The 26,352-nt window shown below is 36.0% G+C and overlaps 1 protein-coding gene across 1 annotated transcript in view; it reads left to right on the top strand.

Moving 5' to 3' along the window:
- ABCB5 (ATP binding cassette subfamily B member 5) overlaps nt 1–26,352 on the top strand; it is a 106,048-nt gene that overhangs the window by 4,581 nt on the left and 75,115 nt on the right. The window contains 9 exon segments of the mRNA XM_061197705.1: nt 1,889–1,943; nt 9,379–9,570; nt 9,656–9,827; nt 12,471–12,595; nt 12,676–12,853; nt 14,195–14,308; nt 14,624–14,734; nt 16,824–16,949; nt 18,238–18,441. Of these exon segments, the coding sequence (XP_061053688.1) occupies nt 1,889–1,943; nt 9,379–9,570; nt 9,656–9,827; nt 12,471–12,595; nt 12,676–12,853; nt 14,195–14,308; nt 14,624–14,734; nt 16,824–16,949; nt 18,238–18,441 (1,277 nt within the window).

The raw sequence follows: 26,352 nt of genomic DNA, 5'->3' as shown, positions 1-26,352 counted from the left end.
TAGAAGGTAAAGATGTCACTTTGTAAAACAAATGGAACTGCCAATTCATTGAGCAGATATTTATTGATTGCCAAATATGTCTCTCTCTCTCTCTCTCTCTCTCTCTGAATGAGTGAGTGAAGAAAAGGAAGGAGGGAGGGAGGGAAGGAGGGCAGGAGGGAGAAAGAATAAGCCTAGCAACCTAAAGCAGTCTGTTTAGGAGTACTCCTTTGGTTAGATCTGCTCTATAAGTGATTGTTTAGTCAGCTTTAGATAGGATAGTCAATACATACCTGACTGATATTACTGAACTTTAATTTTGTTTTTGTTTAAGGCTTCTCCATGTTTCTCGAGTTTCATTGTGTGTTTTTTCAAATGTAATGAACACATAAAGAGGTTGATAAAGATTTAGATAAATACATGGATATTATTGGTATAACATATTATTAAAGAGAAGTGGAGATATTAAGGCATATGTCCTCAACCTTCTAACATTTGTTTTCTAAAGAATAATAGAGGAGGATTTTTTTTGCTCCTACAATTGAAAATATGAATAATAATTATCATATTGATCAGAGGCCCATTTTTATGCCAGCACCGAACTTTTGCACATTCTACGTCTATTAATATAATCTCCGGCTTCCCTGGTGGCGCAGTGGTTGAGAATCTGCCTGCCAATGCAGGGGACACGGGTTCAAGCCTTGGTTTGGGAAGATCCCACATGCCGCGGAGCAACTAGGCCCGTGAGCCACAACTACTGAGCCTGCGCGTCTGGAGCCTGTGCTCCGCAACAAGAGAGGCCGCGATAGTGAGAGGCCCGCGCACCGCGATGAAGAGTGGCCCCCGCTTGCCGCAACTAGAGAAAGCCCTCGCACAGAAACGAAGACCCAACACAACCAAAAATAAATAAATAAATAAAATTAAAAATATATATATATAATCTCCAAAATGACATTATGCCATTTTTATGTGACTGTAGGAACCACTTTTAGAAACAATATGTATTCTCTTTATTAACTCAGTTAAATTTCATTAGAACTTTCTACTGAGTTTTAACACTTCTATGTCAGTTCTGATATTTGTAATAAGCTGCTTTAAAATGCTTCCAACCACAATTCCAAAAATGGAATAAAGGAAAAATGATTGTTTGCACATAAATAAAGATCATAGACATCATCATATGTGATGCTACTGTGGTTATGTAAGATATGAAGAGCATGTTGTCTGCAATTTATTACAAATGTTTATTATGGCCATTTAAGAAAGAAAATTGTGATAGTTGATATCAACCACTGTTCTGTGCTGTTGGTAAAATTACAACCTTGGTATACTAATTAATGTATGATGTAGTTTTTGCTAGAATATATATAGAAAACTTTACATGGCAAACTGGTAAACCAAGGATTATTTAAATACCATTTTATGATGTTGCTATCCTTGTTATACCCAACAAATTTCAATGAGCTTCTTTTAAATTTTTCCTGTGACTCCTACCTCTACAACTTTCATTTGTGTTCTTGCTTTTCTTGGATTTTCTAAATTACTCCCTGGGGTATCTCAAACTGAATTCTAAATGCATAATTTTGACAGGAAAGGAAAATTCTATTACTTATGTACCTGTTACCTGAAATCAGAGATGTCCTAAAGAATTCTTTCCACATATGAGCTACATGGTTAATATTTCCTTGTAATTTTTCATGTTGCATGTGTGCTTCCTGAAACCAGAGATAGTAATTTCAAATTTTAGGTTAAAGAATAGAAACTAAGATGATCATTAACCAGTGTGTAGTCATTAAGTCCATTTTCTTGAGAAGGGACTATATTTGGTTTGGAGGGCTATGTATAAAAGACATCATGGCCAATTATAAATTTATTAATTTCCTTTATAATTTAAAAAACTTTTTTACAGCAAATTATCGGAACTGTACTCAGTCTCAAGAGAAGGTGAATGAAGATATGATTGTGTAAGTCCAAATGAAATGTTAATATCGTATTCATTGCATGCTGCTTTATTCAATACTTATAAGGAAGAAAACTGAAATGTTTGTCTGATCATTAATATTACATATAAATGAGTAAAGCAAACATGTCCTCGTCTTTCATTTGGTATAGAAAATATAATTACACATTATAATTGTGTAATTATAATTTTTTCTCCTACTTGAAAGGTATATAAGTTCATATGCTTTCAGTTTTGACAAAATTGTCATCAATAGAAATGTTGTTTTGGGATTTGCATTTTTATATAAATTTTGTTTCCTAGAACTGAAGGTACATAACCTAGAGGTTAAATGACTAGTTTTTCCTTTTTAAAATTTTTTTCTTACAAAACTTACAGAAAAATGCCACTTCTGTAAACTTTAAAAGCCAAGAAGATGTGTGCAACAAATAGTAAAATAAAAAAATAAAAAGAACAAAGTTTTTTTCAGACTAATTTTGGAGACTAATTATTCAGACTATTATAGTAAAGTTGTATTCAGACTAAAAATTGTAAATTCTGAAATAGATAATTTATTATCATTTTGTTTTTGTAGGCTTGTGTATTAAGCAATATGCTTTCCTCTGTCACATGTGTTGAGTTTGTTAGGCTTGTGTATTAAGCAATATGCTTTCCTCTGTCACATGTGTTGAGTTTGTTAGAGAAATGCAAACTTACTGAGTATATTCACTGGATTTCAGTAGTGTCTCACTGAAACTAACAGAGTCTTATCAGACCTAAGCGATCTTTTCCCCCAAAAATGAAGCCTCCATCCTAAGAGACAAGAGACATCCATCACATTGTAGTTACACCCTCTGGGCCATAATTCTTGACCTTCCACAGTTAGCCACAGCCTCATGTGACTACTTAATCTTCAATTAATTAAAATTAGATAAAATTTAAAATTCAGTTTCTCATTCTCAGTCACTTGCCAAGTGTTCAAGTCACATATGGCTGGCTGCCATATTGTACAGCACAAATATAGAACATTTTCTTCATCACAGAACATTCTATTGGACAGTGCTGCTCTGGACCACAGTGTGAATAATGCTGCCTCAAGTTGTGCTTTGCTGCAGTCTCAACTTTCTTTGAGGGAAAGTTTCTATTTTTTAGCACTTTTTACATAAAGTTTATTTATGTTCCATCTTTTAAAAATTCCTGATTAGGATCCAGGAACTGCCTTCTACTGAATTCTAGTCTTACAATATTAAAGCAGGGTTCTGATGTTACGATCATTAAGTATGAGTTCCTTACAAAAAAGTTTGGAACTTTTAAAAATAGGGGCATCTATCTTAAAAACATAATAAAAGGGAGAATAAGATATGTCGATGTAATCTGTATATGGTTATTAAGAGATTACTATACTTATAAGGAAACATTCTTAACATTTATAATGTTGTATTTGTTATGCTATTGTTTCTCAAACCAGTGTACTGTTTTGGAAATATTTGAGGTATATGGTGAAGAAGGGTTCCATAGTCAAAATGGTTCAGAAAACACTGTATATGACAGCCTCCTTGGATACACTTAGGACAGATAAGCATACTTAAGGCTCAATTTAATCAAAGTTTTCCAAACCTGTTTGACTATGGAAACTAAACATCCTGCTGAGCCAATGTTTTGATGAACACATTTCTGGGAAACCTTGTTTTATATAACTATGTTGGTGGGGATAAGATAATACCTCCTACATCTATAATAATCAAGAACTGAAAAATTTTATTTTACCTATTTTCCAAAGACAATGACTCATGGTTTTATGTAATTTTAATGTTTTAATGTTGTCTGTGCCTTTGTCTTACTTATCAGACAATTATTCTGAAAATAAGATTCCTCCTTTGCAATCAATCCCCATTTCCACCCCCAGCCCCAAGCAACTTCTTATCTGCTATCTTTAAAGATTTGCATATTTTAGACACTACATGTGCTTGGAAACATACATGTAGGGTTTTGCACCTGGCTTCTTTTATTAAGTGCAATGATTTTGAAGTTCACCCATGTTATGATGTGTATCAGTAGTTTATTCCTTTTCATTGCTTAATAGTAATCCATTGCAAGGATATATCATGTTTTGTTTATCTGTTCACCAGATGATGGACTTCTGGAGTGTTTCCATTTTTTTGCTATTTAAAAATAACGAATCTTTGAACACTGATATATAAATCTTTGTGTGGACATATGTTTTTATTTCTCTTGGGTAGATACCTAGGAGTAGAATTGCTAGGTCATATGGTAAGTTTATGTTTATCTTTTTAAGAAGCTGCCAAACTGTTTTCCAAAGTGGATATATCGTTTTACTTTCCCACCAACAATGTGTAACTGTTCCAGTTTCTCCACATCTTCACCAACACTTGTTATTGTCTTTTTTATTATAGCCATTGTGTAGGTATGACGTGGTATCGTATTGTGACTTTAATTTGCATTTCCCGAATGAGCATTTATTTACTTTTTAAGCATTCATATATTTCTATGGTGAAGCGCATATTCAAATATTTTGCCTATTTTATTGTGTTGTTCGTCTTAACGTTGAATTCTGGAAGTTCTTTGTAAATTCTAGATACAAGTTCTTTGTCAGATATATGATTGGCATATATTTTCTCCTAATGTGTGGCTAGTCTTTTCATTTTCTTAAAGATTCCTTTTGAAACAGAAAAGTTTTAAATTTTGATTAGGTACAGTTTATCAGGTTTTTCTTTTATGGATTTTCCTTTTGGATTTAAGAATTCTTTGCATAGGATCGTGAAGATTCTCTTCTACATTTTCTTCTAGAAATTTCAACATTTTAGCTCAGACACTTAGGTCTATGATCCATTTTGAGTTCATTTTTGTGACTGTTGTGAGGTAAGGGTCTCACTTCTTTTTTGCACTTCTTTTTTTCATTTGTCCCAAGACTGTTTCTTGAAAAAACTATTTTTTCTACATTGAATTGCCTTGGCACCTTTGCTAAAAATCAAATGCCCATAAGTGTAAGCGCTAGCTTCTGTTCTCTCATTTTTGTTGCATTTATTGACAGTCTGTCCTTATGCTGGTATCACACTGCCTTGAGTACTATAGTTTTAGAGTTTAAATAAATAAATAAATTTTTAAAAATCAGGAAATGAAAGTCCTCCAACTTCAATCTTCTTTTTAGACATTTCATTTCCACATATATTTCTACATATATTTTGGGATTACTCTTCAAATTCTGCAAAATAGCCTGCTGGGATTTTGACAGGGATTAATTGAATCTATAGATTAATTTGGGCAGATTGTCATCTTAACAACATTGCGTCTTCCAATCCATTTATTCAGATCTTCTTTAATTTCTCCCAACAATATTTTGTAGTTTTTGGTGTACAAGTCTTTATTTTCTCCTTTGCATTTGATCTTTTAGCCCAGTTTTCTCTTATAATATTGCAAACATTTTCCCCACAACATTAAAAAAAGTTCAATAAGATTTCTATTAAACCTATAGTGTTCTATGCTGCCCTTGAACAGTCCCTCTTATTAGAAAACAGTCAATTCTCGTTATTGTACTAATTATGTTCTATTAAAGTCATCATGAACACTGAATTAGCAAATATGGAACCATTGCTTCCTGGTTTCTGTGAACCTCCAGTCACAACATTTTCATCAATCGATTATCATTGAACTCACGGTCAACAGCACTATAACTCATGTCTGAACGACGTTTATCTAACACATGTATTTTCATGTGCCATAGGGCACATCACAGCTTCCTTGCACTTAGGAACACTAGACAGCACTTCAGCATGCTTCTTGAGAGTCGTTTTAAACAGTGAAAACATCAACAAAAAGCACAAAAATTAGAAAAACGTGCCACTACCTAGATCACAAAAATGACACTTGTTTACAGTATGAGGGCACAAACAAAAAAGCAGAGTGTTGCCTTGTTCAGCCTGAGCTGGGAGTACCTGTGTTGGGTGACTCAAAATTTTTGCCACTCTACACATGTCCATAAATAACAATGAAAACAACAAACATTGATTTTTGGATTACAAATAAATTTCATTGAGCAGGCACATTTGCCAACACAGAATCTGGGAATAATGAGACTCAAGTGTATGGTCCTCTGTGCTTTTCTTGGTACTTTACTCTCCTGGATTTCCAACTACCTCAATGGCCACTTCTCAGCTTTCTTTACTGGCTCTTTGCCTTCATCTTAAACTCTACCATGTTTGGAGAGTCCCTGAGCTCAGTCCTTTGTCCTCTTTTTTATCTATACTTTATTCTCTGTCTCTGTGGATGATCTCAGCCAATACTTTGTTTTAATTGCCACCTACAAGCTGGTGACTTTCAAATTTCCATCTCCAGCCTATACCCCTCTCCAGCACTTCAGACTCTCATTTTCAACTTCTTACTTGATATCCACTTTGACGTTTAATATGCATGTCAGACTTATGTCTAAATCAAAACACTTGATATCTCCTGCAAATCTGTTCCTATCTCAGTCTCCCACATCTGTAAATGGCACCCCATTCACTTAGTTGCTGAAGACAAAATCTAAGGAGTTATCCTTACTTTCTTCCCTTCCTGCATTCCTCACATCCAGTACATTGGCAATTCTTGTTTGTTGTTGTATTTCCAAAATATATCTAGAATCTGTCTACTTCTTTGCAATCAGCTTCTACCATCTACATCCAAGCCTCCATCCTTCTCACCTTGACCACTGCAATAACCTCCTAACTAAACTGTCTGTTTTGCTTTGTTGTAACCTCCATCCATTCTCCACAGAGGACCCAGAGTAATATTTTAAAACGTTGAATAGATAAGAACATTCTACACTTAAATGGTCTTCTGTTTCTCTTGGAAGAAAACCTGTACAATGCACCATAGCTAAGAGCCCTATGATATGCCAAATTCTCCAGCCTCATAATTTCATAGCTCTTTGGACTTCTTTTCTTCTGGGAACATGCTAAGCTCTTTCCTGCCTATGACCTTATTACTTGCTGTTCTCTGTCCCTGGAATGCTATTCTTCTTGCTTTTTTATGGCTGGCTCCATTTCTCCTTTTGGATCCCAGCCATAATATCATTTCCTCAGAGAAATTGTTCTTAATCACTCTTTTTATCTTCACTAGCTCTCGCAACTCACCTTTACCCACCAGTTATTCCATGACCTATCACCCTGTTTACTTTCCTCATAGAACAACCTGAAATTCTTTTTCTTTGTGTGTTGTCTGTCTCCTCCCACAGGAATGTAAACTCTTCATGAATAGGGACTTCTTATCTTGCTCTTGACTGTATTTATTTCTAGAACTTCATACTAGTGGGCACCCAGTATAGGTTTATTAAATGATTACATTTCTCTTTCTTTTTAACTGAAGTAACATTGGTTTATAACATTATATAAGTTTCATTATAATTATAATGAAACATTATAATTCAACTTTGTATATACTACAGCATACTCACCACCAAAAGTTTAGTTTCCATTCATCACCACACAGTTGACCCCCTTCACCCATTTCACCCTCTTCCCATTCCCTTCCCCTCTGGTAATCACTACTCTGTTCTCGGTATCTATGTGTTAGTTTTTTGTTTTGCTTTGTTTGTTCATTTATTTTGCTTTTTAAAAATATTCCACATATGAGTGAAATCATGCAGTATTTGTCTATCTCCATCTGACTTATTTCATTAGCATAATATCCTCAAGGTCCATCCATGTTGCTGCAGATGGAAAGATTTTTTTCTTTTTTATGGCTGAGTAGTATTCCACTGTGTGTGTGGGTGGGTGTGTGTGTGTGTGTGTGTGTGTATATCACATCTTCTTTAGCCATTCATCCATCGGTGGGCACTTAGATTGTTTTCATATCTTGGCTATTGTAAATAATGCTGTGATGAATGCAGAGGTGCGTATGTCTTTTCAAATTAGTGGTTTTGACTTCTTCGGATAAATACCCAGATTGGAATAGCTGGATCATATGATAGTTTTATTCTTAATTTTTTGAGGAATCTCCATACTGTTTTCCATAGTGGTTTCGCCAATTTAAATTCCCACCAGCAGTGCACAAGGGTTCCCTTTTCTCCACATCCTCGCCAACACTTGTTATTTCTTGTCTTTGTATAATAGCCATTCTGATGGAAGTGAGGTGATATCTCATTGTGGTTTTGATTTACATTTCCCTGATGATTAGTGATGTTGAACATCTTTTCATGTGTCTCTTGGCCATCTGTATGCATTCTTTGGAAAAATGTCTACTCAGATCCTCTGCCCATTTTTTAGTCAGGTTGTTTGTTTTTTTGTTGTTGATTTTTATGAATTCTTTATATATTTTGGACGTTAACCCTTTATTGGATATATGACTTGCAGATATCTTCCTCCGTTCAGTAGGTCATCTTTTCATTTTGTTGATAATTTCCTTTATTGTGCAAAACTTTTTAGTTCAGTGTAGTCCCATTTGTTTATTTGAAAGGTTGTCTGATTCTAAGAATTTATCCATTTCTTCTAGGTTGTCCAATTTGTTGGCAAATAGCTGTTCATTATATTCTCTTATAATCCTTTGTATTTCTGTGGTATCTCGTGATTTCTCCTCTTTTGTTTCTGATTTTGTTTATCTGAGCCTTCTCTTTTTTCTTAGTGAGTCTAGTTAAAGGTCTGTCAATTTTGTTTATCTTTTCAAAGAACCAGCTCTTAGTTTCATTGATCTTTTCCATTGTCTTTTTAGTCTCTATTTCATTTATTTCTGCTCTAATTTTTATTATTTCCTTCCTTCTACTGACTTTCGGCTTCATTTGTTTTCTTTTTCTAGTTCCTTTAGGTGTTAAGCTAGATTGTTTATTTGAGATTTTTCTTGTTTATAGGCCTGCTATAAACTTCCCCTTCATACCCCTTATTATCGCATTTGCTGCATCCCATAGATTTTGGTATGAAATGACTACATTTCTTATCTGGTCTCCTACTGGTAGCTATTTAGAATGTTTTCAGTTTTATGTATTATAATTAATGCTATAATGAACAATCATTTAGATTAATCTTTGTACATATTTCCTTAAGGTAAATTCCTTAAGTTGAATTTTGGATTTAAGTATATGTATTTAAAGAATTTTATAGAAGGCTTTTGACTACTATCATTTCTTTACCCTCCTTTTCTACATACAGCTATCATAATTACATCAATGTAACATTTTCAAATGAAAGTATTAAAAATATGGACAGAAGCTATAAGTAGCGAATATGTTTTGAAATGCTAATCTTTGCTAATAATATAAGAGAGACATACTCTAAACGTCTTACAAGGGTAACCTAGATTCCTACATCAGCATACTTCAGTCTTTCTCATGGTGGTTTATTTTTAGTTATCTTATAGGCTTTAGCCCAAATTCTCTTAATCAAATATTATGACAGATTTCATTTTTTTTGTAACAAGGGAAAAAAGTTGTGCTTCAGTCTCACTAAAATTTCCAGTAATCTTTTTTTCAGGTTGATCCTGTATTATGTTGGAATAGGAGTTACTGCCATGGTTTTTGGCTACATACAGATTTCCTTTTGGGTTATGACTGCAGCTCGACAGACCACGAGAATTCGAAAACAGTTTTTTCATTCAATTTTGTCTCAGGACATCAGCTGGTTTGACAGTTGTGACATCGGTGAACTTAATACTCGCATGACTGAGTAAGAGGATGGATGTGCAGTTTATCAACTTTGTTCTCATATATGATGTATAAATGACTTAACTGCATTTATTTTCTTGTTTCAGTGACATCAACAAAATCAATGATGATATCGGGGACAAGATTGCTCTGTTGTTTCAAAACATGTCTACTTTTTCTGTTGGCCTGGCGATTGGTTTGGTGAAGGGCTGGAAACTCACCTTGGTGACTCTGTCCACATCACCTCTTATAATTGCTTCAGCAGCCATGTTTTCTAGGGTAGGCAAGATGACTAATGTAGTGTTAACTGGAAGCAGGAATGTGAACTAGATATTTTACTGAGTTTGTATAAAAAAAAAGGCATTTCTATTTTTTTTTCTGTGTCCCAAAATAGGAAGGAATATTAACTACCTTTCTATCTTCAAGTTATTTGGCTACAATGAGGTTTGGTTTTAATACCTTACTAACATTTTAAAACATTCCTCTTCATTTAGAACCTAATGCAGTTTCAAATAATAGCATGGATAAAGCTTTATGCTCTTATACATTGAATGCTGGGAAAGCCTTGTGTTGTCTAAATTCCCAGATAAATGTGTTTCAATTCATTTCACTAGAACAGAATGAGAAAATCATAAAACAGTAAACACCTGAGCTATTATGTGACTATTTTATGTCAGCCATTTTAAGTTTATATTTTTATAAGGCTCTGAATTACCATTTAAAATGTCTGCTAATGTATATTTTTATGTAGTATGTAAATCTGTTTCAATTTTTTAAAACAAACTTTGTATTTACATTTAAATTATATTTTTAGCACTGTTATACTGTATTAATCTTAATCTCTTTACAAGATATTAATCTATTTACAGCCTGGTTTTGAAACCAATGCTCTTTGTGCAAGGCAAAATATATATATCTCTGCCAATATAGTTCTACCAACGTGTATACCCATTTCCTAGACTGGAGGCACAGTGTACTCTTAAGAGATGGAGTTTTGTTTTGTTTTGGAGTTTTTTTGGAGTTTAAAATTTTTCAAAGCCAGTTGCTCTTTATGGAAGTCAAAGCCATAAAATTCGCTGAGTTTATTTGCTAGCAACATACAAATTCAACCAAACAAGAATTTTCAGCAATAAAAATATCCTGTGTTTGAATAATTCCTTCACAATAGACTTGGGTGTATAGACAACAGATCTTTATTTAGTGTGACTTCTAGTGTTGACCTTGTAACCCTTGTCAAAATCTTCATCCCCAGCTTATTTGAAATGAGGACCCCTCAGTAGGAAGATTACCCACAGTATGTTACTAAAATCAGAGCCTTAACTGCCCAAGAAGTGAAGTGGACAATGAGTTTTAAAAGAACAGCAGTGGGGGAAACTAAGGTCTGCTATTGCAAGTAGGAAGCAAGTAAAGTCAAAATTACCTAAATGACTAAAGAAGCCAGGCTGGATGGTTTCTAGCATCCTTTAATTCAATTTAATTGGGCAAATACATATTGAATACTGGCTATGTACAAGGTTTTTTGCTATGTGCAGCTTTCCCTCCAGTGATAGCTGTTTTATTAAGTGAATCCAGTAAATAATAAGTATTACTCAGTTTATACTACCTTCTGCTTTAACAAACACCTGTGCATGTCTTACATAAAATTAGTTCCAATTATGTGGAATGTATTTTGAAAATGGATAGATTTGTTATATGAGCAAGCCGTAGTTACAGACTCACAACTCTGAAGACAATTTCCTTTCTTCCTTTCATTGAACTCTTATGCTAATTACTAAATTAAATCCTTTACCAATTAAAGGAATAGTAAGTGGGGTGTATAATAAAGAAAAAGGCACATTCTGATTAAAATTTTTGATAAATCTGGTAAACCTGACTAATATCACCAAGAATGATAGTCTCCTCTCTCTCTCTATCTCCCTCTCTCTCTCTATCTCCCTCTCTCTCTCTCTCTCTCTCTAAAATCTCACATTTTACTATGTGGCGATACAGTGTTTACTAGGCAGGCTGCATTATGCAGAATTAGTTTCAGGAGTCATATTCCTCTTCCTGCCACAACTCTGTGACTCATACCCTCTGGAAGTCCTGTTTTTTTCCATAATAACAAATCAAATCAAGTCACATCAGGCACACTGATTTCCAGGGTGCACGTAAGAAGAACTGTGTCCCTAATATCCTTCTCCAAATCAAATTTTTCCAAATTGTATTAATATAGATACTCATTTTCTAAGCTTTTAAAAGCACAGAGAAAAAACAGTGAAGCTCTATTAGAAGGAAAAATAGAGATTTAGACTCTAGGTTACGTTAAGCTAAGCTTGTTCACTGCAGTGAGACTTTAAAAAGTCAATGTCTGTGACCATTGGTTTCCTCATTTGCAAACTGATGGGGTTAGAATAAGTGATAAGTACCTTTTCGATAGTAAAATTTTGTTATTCTAGATTCTACCTGAATTAAGTTCTCTGCGCCTTGTTACTATCCCAGGTTATTCTTTTTTTTTTTTTTCTGATAATCAGTCACACTTTAATTTTTCACTGGAGTATAATTTACAATTTTGTGTTAGTTTCAGGTGTACAGCAACGTGAATCTGTTATACATATACATATAGCCACTCTTTTTTAGCTTCTTTTCCCATATAGGCCATTACAGAGTATTGAGTAGTGTTCCCTGTGCTATACAGCAGGTCCTCATTAGTTATCTATTTTATATATAGTAGTGTGTATGTGTCATTCCCAATCTTCCAATTTATCCCTCCCCTCCCCTTCCCCCTTGGTAACCATAAGTTTATTTTTTATCTGTAACTCTATTTCTGTTTTGTAGATAAGTTCATTTGTTGCCCTTTTTTAGATTCCACATATATGCAATATCATATGATATTTGTCCATCCCAGGTTATTCTTTGGTTAACTGTGGTCTTTGTTTATTACAGATAGTTATCTCATTGTCCAGTAAGGAATTAAATGCTTATTCCAAAGCTGGGGCTGTAGCAGAAGAAGTATTGTCATCAATCCGAACAGTCATAGCCTTTGGGGCCCAGGAAAAAGAAGTTCAAAGGTCTGTTCCTTTAATTATGATAATATCTGCTTGGTTTTATTTTCCCCCAAGGCTATTATATTGTGTTTTGTCTTTTTAAGGTATACACAGAATCTAAAAGATGCAAAGAATGTTGGCATGAAAAAAGCTATAGCTTCGAAACTCTCTCTTGGTGCTGTGTACTTCTTTATGAATGGAACCTACGGACTTGCTTTTTGGTATGGAACCTCCTTGATTCTTAGTGGAGAACCTGATTATACCATCAGAACTGTTCTTGCTGTAAGTCTTATTTGAGAACAAAGGTAACTGGCCTAGATAATCTTTTCTTACCTAGAATTTATTAAAAGTTTCTCTTTGAATGACTGAATGTTTGAAGATGAGTGTTTTTAATAAACAAATATTTGTTTCCTTCAAATGATTTGTATACAGCTTTAAATTATAGTTATACATTGGCAGGATTTACTCATCCTGCATGTTTAGTGTCTTCTAAAAGCATGATGTTTTTAAAAGAATCATAATTGAATTCTCCACTGGGAGATAGAGTTGTCTTAATCCAGAAGTCAAAAAGACCAGCCTCTAGTGAGACTGCTTCCTTTCCATCTTGCTGAGATAAGAGAGCGCTCTACATTCACCTTGCTAAATGTTTTCTTCTGGAAATATTCTGTAGATTGGAATCTCCTGCTCTTCCTCTGTCCTTTCAGCATATAATAATGTTAAAAACAGACTATATACAGCTCTGTCCAACATCACAATTTAGAGTTTTTTAAACTCTTAATGGTTATACATTAAATTGTAATTTTTTTAGTTATGCTCCCAAGTTTCAATAATAAACAGATTAGCTCAGGATTAAGAACCATTTGTCTTGCTGAACTAAATTGATCTCGTCTGTATACTTTAGTTCTCATTTGGCCTTCCCATTGTATGTAGATTTCTTTTCTGTCAACTAAAGTCATCTTTTGAACTGGAGACTTTCATTTTTAAGTCTTTAAGCTATTCATTTATTTCTGATAAATGAAACTTGAGCGTGAGGAATTTTTAGCACATCTTTCCTCCTCAATTTATGTGTGACTATAGGTGTGTGACTTGCTAAGCTTTAGCTTCCTCATCTATAAGACAGGGAAAATAGCACTTAGCTTGTGGGGTTCTTTGCTTATTTGACTTTTGGCAGAGATGTGTCTGTCTGAAAATGAACAGGTGTCCACTAATATAAGAATTCAGAAAAGTTTGGGAAAAAATAGTACAGCATCTCTAAGACAATGAAATCTATAATATCCTTTTCTTTAAAGTTAAGGAGTTAACCAGCATGCAGGGGAGTAGAGCTCACCTCCTTACCCACCCAGGTTCATGTATGTTCAGCACTCCTCAGTAAGCAGATTTTTCTGCTCAGCTTCCCAACAGGTAATAACGACAAGATTACGGGACAATTAGAAGTCGTTCAACATTAGGAAAAGGCCAACTGCACTTGGATTAACTAATATTTCCTTTATATTCGGCAGCATCTTCCATTATTTCCTACCCAATTTCTCTAATATACCTCTGAGTCTCAACCAAGTATACACTTCATTCTGTTGTCCCTCTTATATAACTGTGAAGGATAAATATTATTTTTTGTTCCTGTAGGTTTTTTTTAGTGTAATCCATAGTAGTTATTGCATTGGAGCAGCAGCCCCTAGCTTTGAAACCTTCACTATAGCCAGAGGAGCCGCCTTTAATATTTTCCACATTATTGATAAGGTAAGACTCCTAACTGCCTTGAACGATAACTATCATTACTGCAAGAAGGAAACCAAAAAACAGGCGCTTTCATTTCACTTAAACAAAAAGATGGGCAAAATCCATGTTGCCCAGTTGGCTATGGAAAGACAGATTATTTTAATGCTCCAACAAGGAGATTGTGTTTTATTGAAACCTTCATATCTAACTCAATGCACTTCTAAAGCAGAAAGGAGAGCACTGTAAAAGAAAACCCATCTTTAAACTACTTTTAGGATATAGAGAGTATCAGCCTAGTTTCTCTAAGATTTATAATGTCCTCTTTGTTTTTCCAAGAAACCTGCTATAGATAAGTTTTCAACAACAGGCTATAAATTGGAATGCATAGAAAGAAGTGTGGAATTTTAAAATGTTTCTTTCAGTTATCCATCAAGACCATCTATCAAAGTAAGTAAAATTTAATTATGGAAATGTACAGTTTTCTACTACTACCTTCCACTGGCTAGGATCTCCTCATATGAGATTGTTTAGGATCACTTTGACCAAGATTTGGCTACTTTGTTTAGAGACTTGAGGGGAGAGAGAGAGAGAGAGAGAGAGAGAGAGAGAGAGGGAAGGAGGGAGGGAGGGAGGAAGAGAGAGAGGAAGGAAAGACGGAAGGATAGTTTAGTAATGGACAAGTAACTCTGGAAGAGCTAGTTACATTTTGCAACCTCTTCTCTATATTGAACTGACTAAAGCATTTTTGACTTCCTGGAATTCCTTCACTCTGGATTTGGGAGCACAGCAAAAATGTCTTGGATTGATGTTGCCACCTATTGGTGGTCCCTGGACATTTTCCCACTCAGCATAGATCACTCATTTGAACTTTCTAAAGTTTCAAACCTGGGGGAATTGTGCACATATTGTGTCTTTCCATTATCCCTTTTTCTAGGGCTTTTACTACACCAGCATTTTTGCCTCAGTTTCTTTCTCTCTCACTTTTACACAGGCACACACACACTCAGCATAAAGTGCATCCTTCTCCCTCTATCATTCAGCCTTTGACAAATTCTTGTAAAAATGTGTCTCTTCTATTGTCTTCATCCTTTCATCTTATTAGTGTATTTACCTAAAAAGGTAGTTACTGTTAAAGACTGCAAAGAGTAATTCCTAATAAAACACCTGCTTTATAGAAAAAGGATGACATGATTTTAAGTGAAATTGGTAAAAATACTGATGCCATCAACCTTCAATGTCTTTTAAAGTGTCCAAATATCACCTGTATAATTTGCATCAAAAAAATATATACCTACTCCTACTTCCTTATTTTTCTCTAAGTCTTTGATTGAAATTCTTTTTTTCAAAGCTCTTTATTTTTTAAAATTTTTGTTACTTAATTACCATTATTGGAATAGTGTTGTCTTCTATCATTTTTCTTAACATAAATAGAGCATTTTAATTCCATTTTGCAACTATATTTGGGTTGGCTTCCTGAAGACTTAAGCACCGATTTTGTCGTTACATTGTATGGGTTTTAAACAAGTATTTTTTAAATGAACATTTGAAACATAGCCTTTTTTGTTAAATTGAAAAATAAATAATTACCCCCCGAAAAGTCCACCCACTTTAAATAAAACACAGATTCTTCCAAAGAAAGAACAGATGCGAATTCTAGAGTAAAAGTGCAGGTGGGAGAGGAGGTACTCTCACTGGGGGTCCCTGATTTGTCAAGTCCTTTAGAGAATTTTTCTTTGCTTGGCCCTCTGAAGGTTTTACATTTGGTGTGTTTACAGAGTCTCTTTCTTTACAAATGAGGAGATCAAAGTGAAAGAATCCAAGGGGATATTCCCATGTTTGGGGAAAATGTAAGCAAAGATAGGTGAGAGTTTCTCAACAGGATTACTGTTCTCATTTTGGGAAGGTAATTTTTTGTGAGGTTTCTCTCATACTGCAGGTTCCTGGGACACTAAATGCTGGTAGCAACCCCCAGTTATTGAGAAAAATGTAAAAGTACTCCCCCTAAGTTGAAATGTCCCTGTGAGATCCACCGCTAGAAAAAGAGGCTTTCTAGTGGTGAAATCCCATTCGTGGGAGTCCCTAAGAAGTCTGCCAATTGTTTTAGTTTGGAGTCTATTTTGCAACAATGTTACATATATTCTAAGAAAGAACTTCCTTAAATAGCTCACAGGGATATCTGGCAAGATTTCATTCAATTGTTGCAAGTTAGAAGATATAACTTTCACTAACTTGGTAGTCATGAAATTCACATAAATTATTTTGGTTGAAAATATGAAAAAAAGTTTCCTGTGGCTAGTTGATAATCTATGAGTACTCAATTTAGATCTCCTCTTTATATAGAGAGATGATTAGCGTTTTCTCCAAAATTATGTAGGTTATTATACACATACATGAAACAAACGTAATAAGATCTAAATTTGTTTTTAAGTGCCAAAGAATTTTTTCCTGTTGATAATTATACATTAAATTTCTGAAGATAGGTAAATCATATTCTTATCCTAGTTTTATGGAATTGTTTCCCCATACTTTCCAATAGATTCTGAAATGTCTGAATCTCAGAATTAAGTCTGGAGAGACAGTAGCCTTAGTTGGCCCCAACTGCAGTGGGAAGAGTACAGCAGTCCAACTTCTGCAGAGGTTATATGATCCTGATGACGGCTTTGTAAGTGCACCTAGCAAGATCACACGCAGTCCACACGACGAGATTTGGAAATTCCACTTATTACAGAGAGCTTACAGCTGTGTCAACTTTTAATTTTTAACAGTGGAACTGGGAGAGAAACCATATTGTTTTCTTTCCTGCATATTCATTCATTCAACAAATATTTATTGAGCACCTATAAAGTGCCAGACATTCTTCTAGGTGCTGGGAATACATTGGTGAACAAAGCATAAAAACCTCTCTTCCCTCATTAAGTTTACATTCTAATAAGTAGAGACAGACAATAAGTAAAATAAGTAAATTATGTAATATGTTAGAAGATAATAAATGCTATAGAGAAAAATAAAATAGTAATTTATAGTACGCAGAACTTATCAAGAATTTCAGTTTCTCAAAACATCCCAAAAGAATAATATCTGTAGAAAATATACTCTCTCATTTTTTTGTCATCCATATGTTGCACTTAACTTTCTCACCCTTGTAAACAGCATAGAGAACAAGACTATGATAGTCACAGAAGCATAATTCTTAATGCTTCTATTCAGTTTTTCAACTGTTATTTTTAAAAGAAAATCTACTCTTCTAAAACTTAAATTTGACTTCTTAAGTCTTCATTTGGAGTATATTAGACTCATGTATCCATGCTAATATTGAATAAATAAATTACTGGATTAGCATTCCTTACATAAAGCAGTTGCATAGAATACCCATGCCCAGACAGAATACCAGTTGGTGTGAAATACCAGAGTTATAATTATCATACCTTGGCTTCTGTCATTGGAATATGTTGGGATAATAGGTAATGGCACTATCTATGGAGAAGACAATGTTCATTTAATATTATTTATAGCAGTGAATAGAATGCACTTTTACCTTTTGCAAAGGAGTGCGCTGTTGAAGGGAAGGAAGGACGTTTCCTAGGAAAAAAATGCAAAGGTCACATCAGTCTTAAAATAACAAAACTGCAGTTTTTTACATGTGTTTACATGATAATATTTGTGGCTCCTAGAGTATATATCCTCATAATACCTAATTTGTGGATCGTAGAGTAAAGATATTCAGGTAGTTTGGCCAAATTTTAAGTCATTTTTTTTAGGTTTTATTAATTCCCAACTACCAGAAAAAGTCTATTGGCATTATACATGCTATAAATATTTTATCAAAATATAGTCAGTCATTGTTTCCTGAAATAACCTGCTTCTCAGCTTATGTTCTGGAGCAGTAAAAAGGGCTCTAACCCAGTGCAGTGAAAGGCATCACAACGTGATTCATTCCTTTGGATTCACAGATCATGGTGGATGGTAACGACATCAGAACTTTAAATGTGCAGCATTATCGAGAACATTTTGGAGTGGTCAGCCAAGAGTCTGTTTTGTTTGGGACCACCATTAATAACAATATTAGATATGGACGAGATGGCGTGACTGATGAAGACACTGAGAAAGCAGCAAAGGAAGCAAATGCTTATGATTTTATAATGGAGTTCCCCATGGTAAGTACACTATGTAGCCTATATCCTTAGCTTAAGTGTAAAGCACTGAAATATTCCAAAATAAGTTAAATAACAATAACATCTACAGAGTAGGGGGAGTGTGATTAATTTTTGCATTGTCCTAGGTGACACATCTGAAAATGAGAGAGCGTGGTAACAACCAAAAGAAGAAATACATCCTTGAAAGGTCCAATTTTTAACCTGTTTAGTTCTTACTGGTTCTCACTGCAAATGGAAAAGAAAAAAATAAGGGATATGTTAAAATATAACGAAGAAATATGAAAGAAAATCATCAGTACAAGCTGAGGGATATCAGGTATCTGCAAAAATGTTGGTTTGCAACGCCATCTTGTGGCTAAGAGTGGGAATGTCACACATAGTGTTCAGATCGGTTCAGTGATAAGGCAAAGGAAAAATACCATTGACTTTAGAAGTACATGGAGCTAATATTGGACAAGACATGTGAAATGATAGTTGGAAAGAGATACAGTAAACTATAATTTTGGGTATTAGGACATATAGGATCCTAATGGGTATTTAAAATTGATAGAGAGCTCTAAAAATATTTCTATTTCTCAAAGTATTTGTTCATCGGCATCTTCTGAAATTGTTGTGGGGAGCACCTCGTGAAATATGAAAGGATGAGATTTGAAATTAAAAACACAAATAAAATTCCAACATCCCAGGAGGCAACCATAACAAAAAAAGTTTGTTTTAATGGACATATTTTACAAACTACACTCCATAGGTCATAATAATTTTGTTCTTTCTTTTGTTTATTTCATAAAAACTTGTGTTTGCCATTCATTACCACCTATCCCCGTTATTTACGGTCATAATTAGGACAGAAAACATTAAAGGCTGGAGGTCATTCTTTGCCGTGTGGTTTGGGAAAACACAGACTTCCTTTCTTTGACCTTTTGACACTTTCAGTGACTTCCTTTCCTCAAAACACCAACGATCTTCAGTTTCCCACCTGGAATTAGAAAGTTTTCTGGTGCCTCTTAAGTCATTCCCTATAAGTTATGACTTGCTTTTACTAAAAGTCCAATATTTACACAAAAATGTCCCTTGCTATAAATCTAATAGTAAATCCTAAAGATATAATCCAAAGAACAAATTAAAGATGCTGGGTTATTTTGATAGAAACTAAATTCCACAGCCATGGTTAACCAGGGAAATAAGAATAAGCATAATAATAAATAAATGTTACAGAAGTGGTTAATTCGTAAAGGTGAAAATTTAGGGAAAGCTATACTCAGAAATAAATACCATTACTCCTTCTATGATATACACATATTTTTGAATTAATATATTAGGATTAACTGATACTTGCTAGCCTTTTCCCATAAACAGCCATAAAACTGGCCAAAATATATGAGACATAGGACAATTGTTTCCAAGCACTGGATAAGAGGTAGCACAAAACTGTGATTTCTGAGAGAAAGGAAACTCATTAAGACAGTCCATGAATTTTCAGCATGCTTCCTAGGAACAAATTTCTGACCATATCTCTGTAGAATGGAATCCAGAGAGAACATGGCAGTCCTACTGAGCTAAAAGGCAGAGATAGAATTTCAGGGCAGCTTAAGCAACTGGAGAGGCAAAATGAGAGAGCTGTGGACATGAGGTAGGGGGCAGAAGTCCATGTAGGCAACCCTTGGGAATCCTTCTCTTAGGATAAGATTACCTGTGGCTTACCAGAGAGCAGCTGCTACAAAGCCGAGGGTAGAGCAGAGATACTAGAAGTCAAACAGTATAGTGGAGATGTTGAAAACACAACCCAGCCAGAGTGGAGAGGTCACATTAGCACCATTTTTAATACCCCAGGCATATAGCTGAGACACCAAAAAAAGTCACACCTTAGGGGTAAAAACCACACCTTAGAGTAAGGCTGACTCTAGACCTGCTCTAACAAATCCTAAAACCAAGCCATGACAAGATCCCTAAAGGAGATAGAACCTGGATGTTGGGTCCTGCCAAGTTTTGAGACTTTCTATAGATTCACCCCAACAAAGCATAAAATCAAGATTACCTAGTTCAAGATGATCAGTCAATATTTGAATTGCCTATGAGGATAAAAATCAAAATTTTCTTCAGAAGAAAACAGATTTCAGAGTCTCTTCAACATATCATGCACAGAATTCAGTATATATTCTACAATACCTAGATGTGCAAAGAAACAGGAAACTATGATCCATAGGCAAACAAACAAACAAACAAAAAAAAAAAGCTAAATGTTTATGCACTTAGGAAAAACTTCAAAATGCAAGAAGAAAAACTGGTACATCTGAAAGGAGAAAGAGACAAATCCACATTTTTAGCTGAAGGCTTTAGTACTTGATAGAACAAGCAGGCAAAAAACCACTAAGGATATAGATGACCTGAACAATACTATCAACCAACTAGATCTAACTGATATTTATAGAACACTCCACCCAATAACAGCAGAAAACATTTCTCTCAAGTGCACATGGACTGTTCACTGAGCTAAACAATATTCTTTTTTTTTTTAACATCTTTATTGGAGTATAATTGCTTTACAATGGCGTGTTAGTTTCTGCTATATAACAAAGTGAATCAACTATACATATACATATATCCCCATATCTCCTCCCTCTTGCGTCTCCCTCCCATCCTCCCTATCCCACCCCTCTAGGTGGTCACAAAGCACCAAGCTGATCTCCCTGTGCTATGCGGCTGCTTCCCACTAGCTATCGATTTTACCACTGGAAGAAAAAACTTATAATTTCAAAGGAAATATGTAAAGTATGTTCTTGGGCCATAATAGAATTAAAATGTAGAAATCGATAACAGAAATATATCTGGAAAATCCACAAATATTTGAAAATTAAAGAACCTACTTCTAAATAACCTATGGCTCAAAGAGGAAGTTTCGAGGAAAATTAAAAACTATTTTGAAGTAAGTAAAAATGAAAATGCAAGATATCAGTATTTGTGGAATACAGTTGATCCTTGAACAACATGAGTTTGAACTGTATGTGTTCACTTATATATGGATTCTTTTTTCAATAAACACATACTGTAGTACTACACAACCCACAGCTGGTTGAATTCAAGGATGTGGACACAGAGGACCAACTGTAAAGTTATACTTGGTTTTTGACTGCACGGGGGTTGGTGCCCCTAACACCTACATTGTTCAAGCGTCAACGTACAGTTAAAGCACTGCTTTAAGAGAAACTTACAGCATTATGTGCTTACTTTAGAAAAGAAAAAGATCTAAAATCTGTAAACTAAGTTTCCACCTTGAGAAACTAGAGTAAGAAGAGCAAATCAAACCCAAAGTAAGTAGAAGAGAAATAATAAAGACTAGAGCAGAAATCAGTGAAATCAAAAACAGAAAAACATTAGAAACAGTCAGTCATTAAAACCAAAAGCCGTTTCCTTAAAAGATCAATAAAATCAGTAAAACTCTAGGAAGCCTGATGAAGAAACAAAGAAGAGAGGAGAAATTACCAATATCGGGGATCAAAGAGGTACATCACTATTAATCCCAAAGACATTAAAACGTTAATACAGGAATACTATGAACAAAGATATGCCTGTAAATTTGCTAACTTATAAGAAGTTCTATTCCTTGAAAGACACAAACTACCAAGACTCACTCAAAGAGAAGTAGATAGATAACTTTAGTGAGACCTATAACTATGAAAAAAATAAACTAGATCTCTAAACAGTAGCAACAACTACAAATAAAATTAAAATTAAAAGTGGCATTCACAATAGCATCAAAAAATATAAAGTAGAATAATGAAAGATCTGTAAATCTTCTATGTAAAAAAGATAGAACACTGCTGAGAGAAATTAGAGAATACCTAAATAGAGAGGAGCTTCAAGATGGCGGAAGAGTAAGACGCGGAGATCACCTTCCTCTCCACAAATACATCAGAAATACATCTACGTGTGGAACAGCTCCTACAGAACACCTACTGAATGCTGGCAGAAGACCTCAGACTTCCCAAAAGGCAAGAAACTCCCCACATACCTGGGTAGGGCAAAAGAAAAAACAGAGACAAAACAACAGGGACGGGACCTGCACCAGTGGGAGGGAGCTGTGAAGGAGGAAAGGTTTCCACACACTAGGAAGCCCCTTCGTAGGCGGAGACTGCGGGTGGCGGAGGGGGGAAGCTTCGTAGCCACGGAGGAGAGCGCAGCAACAGGGGTGCAGAGGGCAAAGCGGAGAGGTTCCCGCACAGAGGAGCGGTGCCGACCAGCACTCACCAGCCCGAGAGGCTTGTCTGCTCACCCACCAGGACGGGCGGGGGCTGGGAGCTGAGGCTCGGGCTTTGGTCGGATCCCAGGGAGAGGACTTGGGTTGGCGGGGTGAACACAGCCTGAAGGGGGCTAGTGCGCCACGGCTAGCCGGGAGGGAGTCCGGGAAAACGTCTGGAGCTGCCCAAGAGACAAGAGACTTTTTCTTGCCTCTTTGTTTCCTGGTGCGCGAGGGGAGGGGCTTCAGAGCGCCGCTTAAAGGAGCTCCAGAGACGGGCGCGAGCCGCGGCTATCTGCGCGGACCCCAGAGACGGGCATGAGACACTAAGGCTGCTGCTGCCGCCACCAAGAAGCCTGTGTGCAAGCACAGGTCACACTCCACACCTCCCTTCCTGGGAGCTTGTGCAGCCCGCCACTGCCAGGGTCCCGTGATCCAGGGACAACTTCCCCGGGGAATGCACGGCGCGCCTCAGGCTGCTGCAACGTCACGCCGGCCTCTGCTGCCGCAGGCTCACCCTGCACAAAGTACCCCTCCCTCCCCCCAGCCTGAGTGAGCCAGAGCCCCCAAAGCAGCTGCTCCTTTAACCCCGTCCTGTCTGACCGAAGAACAGACGCCCTCAGGCGACCTACACGCAGAGGCGGGTCCAAATCCAAAGCTGAACCCCGGGAGCTGTGCGAACAAAGAAGAGAAAGGGAAATCTCTCCGAGCAGCCTCAGGAGCAGCAGATTAAATCTCCGCAATCAACTTGATGTACCTGCATCTGTGGAATACCTGAATAGACAACGAATCATCCCAAATTGAGGAGGGGGACTTTGGGAGCAGAGATATATATTTTTTTTCCCTTTTGCTCTTTTTGTGAGTGTGTAAGTGTATGCTTCTGTGTGTGAGTTTGTCTGTACAGCTTTGCTTTTAACATTGGTCCTAGAGGTCTGCCTGTCCGTTTTTTGTTTGTTATTTTTTTTACTTTTTAAAATTTTTTCCTTAATAATTATTTTTTATTTTAATAACTTTATTTTACTTTATTTTATTTTATCTTCTTCCTTCTTTCTTTCTATTTTTCTCCCTTTTACTCTGAGCCGTGTGGATGAAAGGCTCTTGGTGCTCCAGCCAGGCGTCAGGGCTGTGCCTCTGAGGTGGGAGAGCCAAGTTCAGGACACTGGTCCACAAGAGACCTCCCAGCTCCACCTAATATCAAATGGTGAAAATCTCCCAGAGATCTCCATCTCAATGCCAATACCCAGCTCCACTCAACGACCAGCAAGATACAGTGCAGGACACCCTATGCCAAACAACTAGCAAGACAGGAACACACCCCATCCATTAGTAGAGAGGCTGCCTAAAATCATAATAAGGCCACAAACACCCCAAAACACACCACCAGACGTGGACCTGCCTACCAGAAAGACAAGATCCAGCCTCATCCACCAGAACACAGGCACTAGTCCCCTCCACCAGGAAGCCTACACAACCCACTGAACCAACCTTAGCCACTGGGGACAGACAGCAAAAACAACGGGAACTATGCACCTGCAGCCTGCGAAAAGGAGACCCCAAACACAGTAAGTTAAGCAAAATGAGAAGACAGAAAAACACACTGCAGATGAAGGAGCAAGGCAAAAACCCACCAGACCTAACAAATGAAGAGGAAATAGGCAGTCTACCTGAAAAAGAATTCAGAGTAATGATAGTAAAGATGATCTAAGATCTTGGAAATAGAATAGAGAAAATACAAGAAACGTTTAACAAGGACCTAGAAGAACTAAAGAGCAAACAAACAATGATGAACAGCACAATAAATGAAATTAAAAATTCTCTAGAAGGGATCAATAGCAGGATAACTGAGGCAGAAGAACGGATAAGTGACCTGGAAGATAAAATAGTGGAAATAACTACTGCAGAGCAGAATAAAGAAAAAAGAATGAAAAGAACTGAGGACAGTCTCAGAGACCTCTGGGACAACATTAAGCACACCAACATTCGAATTATAGGGGTCCCAGAAAAAGAAGAGAAAAAGAAAAGGGCTGAGAAAATATTTGAAGAGATTATAGTTGAAAACTTCCCTAATATGGGAAAGGAAAGAGTTAATCAAGTCCAGGAAGCACAGAGAGTCCCATACAGGATAAATCCAAGGAGAAACACGCCAAGACACATACTAATCAAACTATCAAAAATTAAATGCAAAGAAAAAATATTAAAAGCAGCAAGGGAAAAACAACAAATAACACACAAGGGAATCCCCATAAGGTTAACAGCTGATCTTTCAGCAGAAACTCCGCAGGCCACAAGGGAGTGGCAGGACATATTTAAACTGATGAAGAAGAAAAACCTACAACCAAGACTACTCTACCCAGCAAGGATCTCATTCAGATTTGATGGAGAAATTAAAACCTTTACAGACAAGCAAAAGCTAAGAGAATTCAGCACCACCAAACCAGCTTTACAACAAATGCTAAAGGAACTTCTCTAGGCAGGAAACACAAGAGAAGGAAAAAACCTACAATAACAAACCCAAAACAATTAAGAAAATGGTAATAGGAAGATACATATTGATAATTACCTTAAAATGTAAATGGATTCAATGCTCCAACCAAAAAACATAGACTGGCTGAATGGATACAAAAGCAAGACATGTATATATGCTGTCTACAAGAGACCCACTTCAGACCTAGAGACACATGCAGACTGAAAGTAAGGGGATGGAAAAAGATATTCCATGCAAATGGAAATCAAAAGAAAGCTGGAGTAGCAATTCTCATATCAGACAAAATAGACTTTAAAATAAAGACTATTACAAGAGACAAAGAGGGACACTATATAATGATCAAGGGATCAATCCAAGAAGAAGATATAACAATTGTAAATATTTATGCACCCAGCATAGGAACACCTCAATACATAAGGCAAGTACTAACAGCCATAAAAGGGGAAATCGACAGTAACACAATCATAGTAGGGGACGTTAACACCCCACTTTCACCAATGGACAGATCATCCAAAATGAAAATAAATAAGGAAACACAAGCTTTAAATGATACATTAAACAAGATGGACTTAATTGATATTTATAGGACATTCCACCCAAAAACAACAGAATACACATTCTTCTCAAGTGCTCATGGAACATTCTCCAGGATAGATCATATCTTGGGTCACAAATCAAACCTTGGTAAATTTAGGAAAATTGAAATCGTATCAAGTACCTTTTCTGACCACAACACTATGAGACTAGATATCAATTACAGGAAAAACTCTGTAAAAAATACAGACACATGGAGGCTAAACAATACACTACTTAATAACCAAGAGATCACGGAAGAAATCAAAGAGGCAATCAAAAAATACCTAGAAACAAAAGACAATGGAAACATGATGACCCAAAACCTATGGGATGCAGCAAAAGCAGTTCTAAGAGGGAAGTTTATAGCATTACGATCCTACCTCAAGAAACAAGAAACATCTCAAATAAACAACCTAACCTTACACCTAAAGCAATTAGAGAAAGAAGAACAAAAAAAACCCAAAGTTAGCAGAAGGAAAGAAATCATAAAGATCAGATCAGCAATAAATGAAAAAGAAATGAAGGAAATGATAGCAAAGATCAATAAAACTAAAAGCTGGTTCTTTGAGAATATAAACAAAATTGATAAACCATTAGCCAGACTCATGAAGAAAAA

The sequence above is a fragment of the Eubalaena glacialis genome, chromosome 8 (assembly GCF_028564815.1).
Source record: "Eubalaena glacialis isolate mEubGla1 chromosome 8, mEubGla1.1.hap2.+ XY, whole genome shotgun sequence".
NCBI classification, from domain to species: domain Eukaryota; kingdom Metazoa; phylum Chordata; class Mammalia; order Artiodactyla; family Balaenidae; genus Eubalaena; species Eubalaena glacialis.
This window is presented reverse-complemented; position numbering and strand designations above follow the sequence as displayed.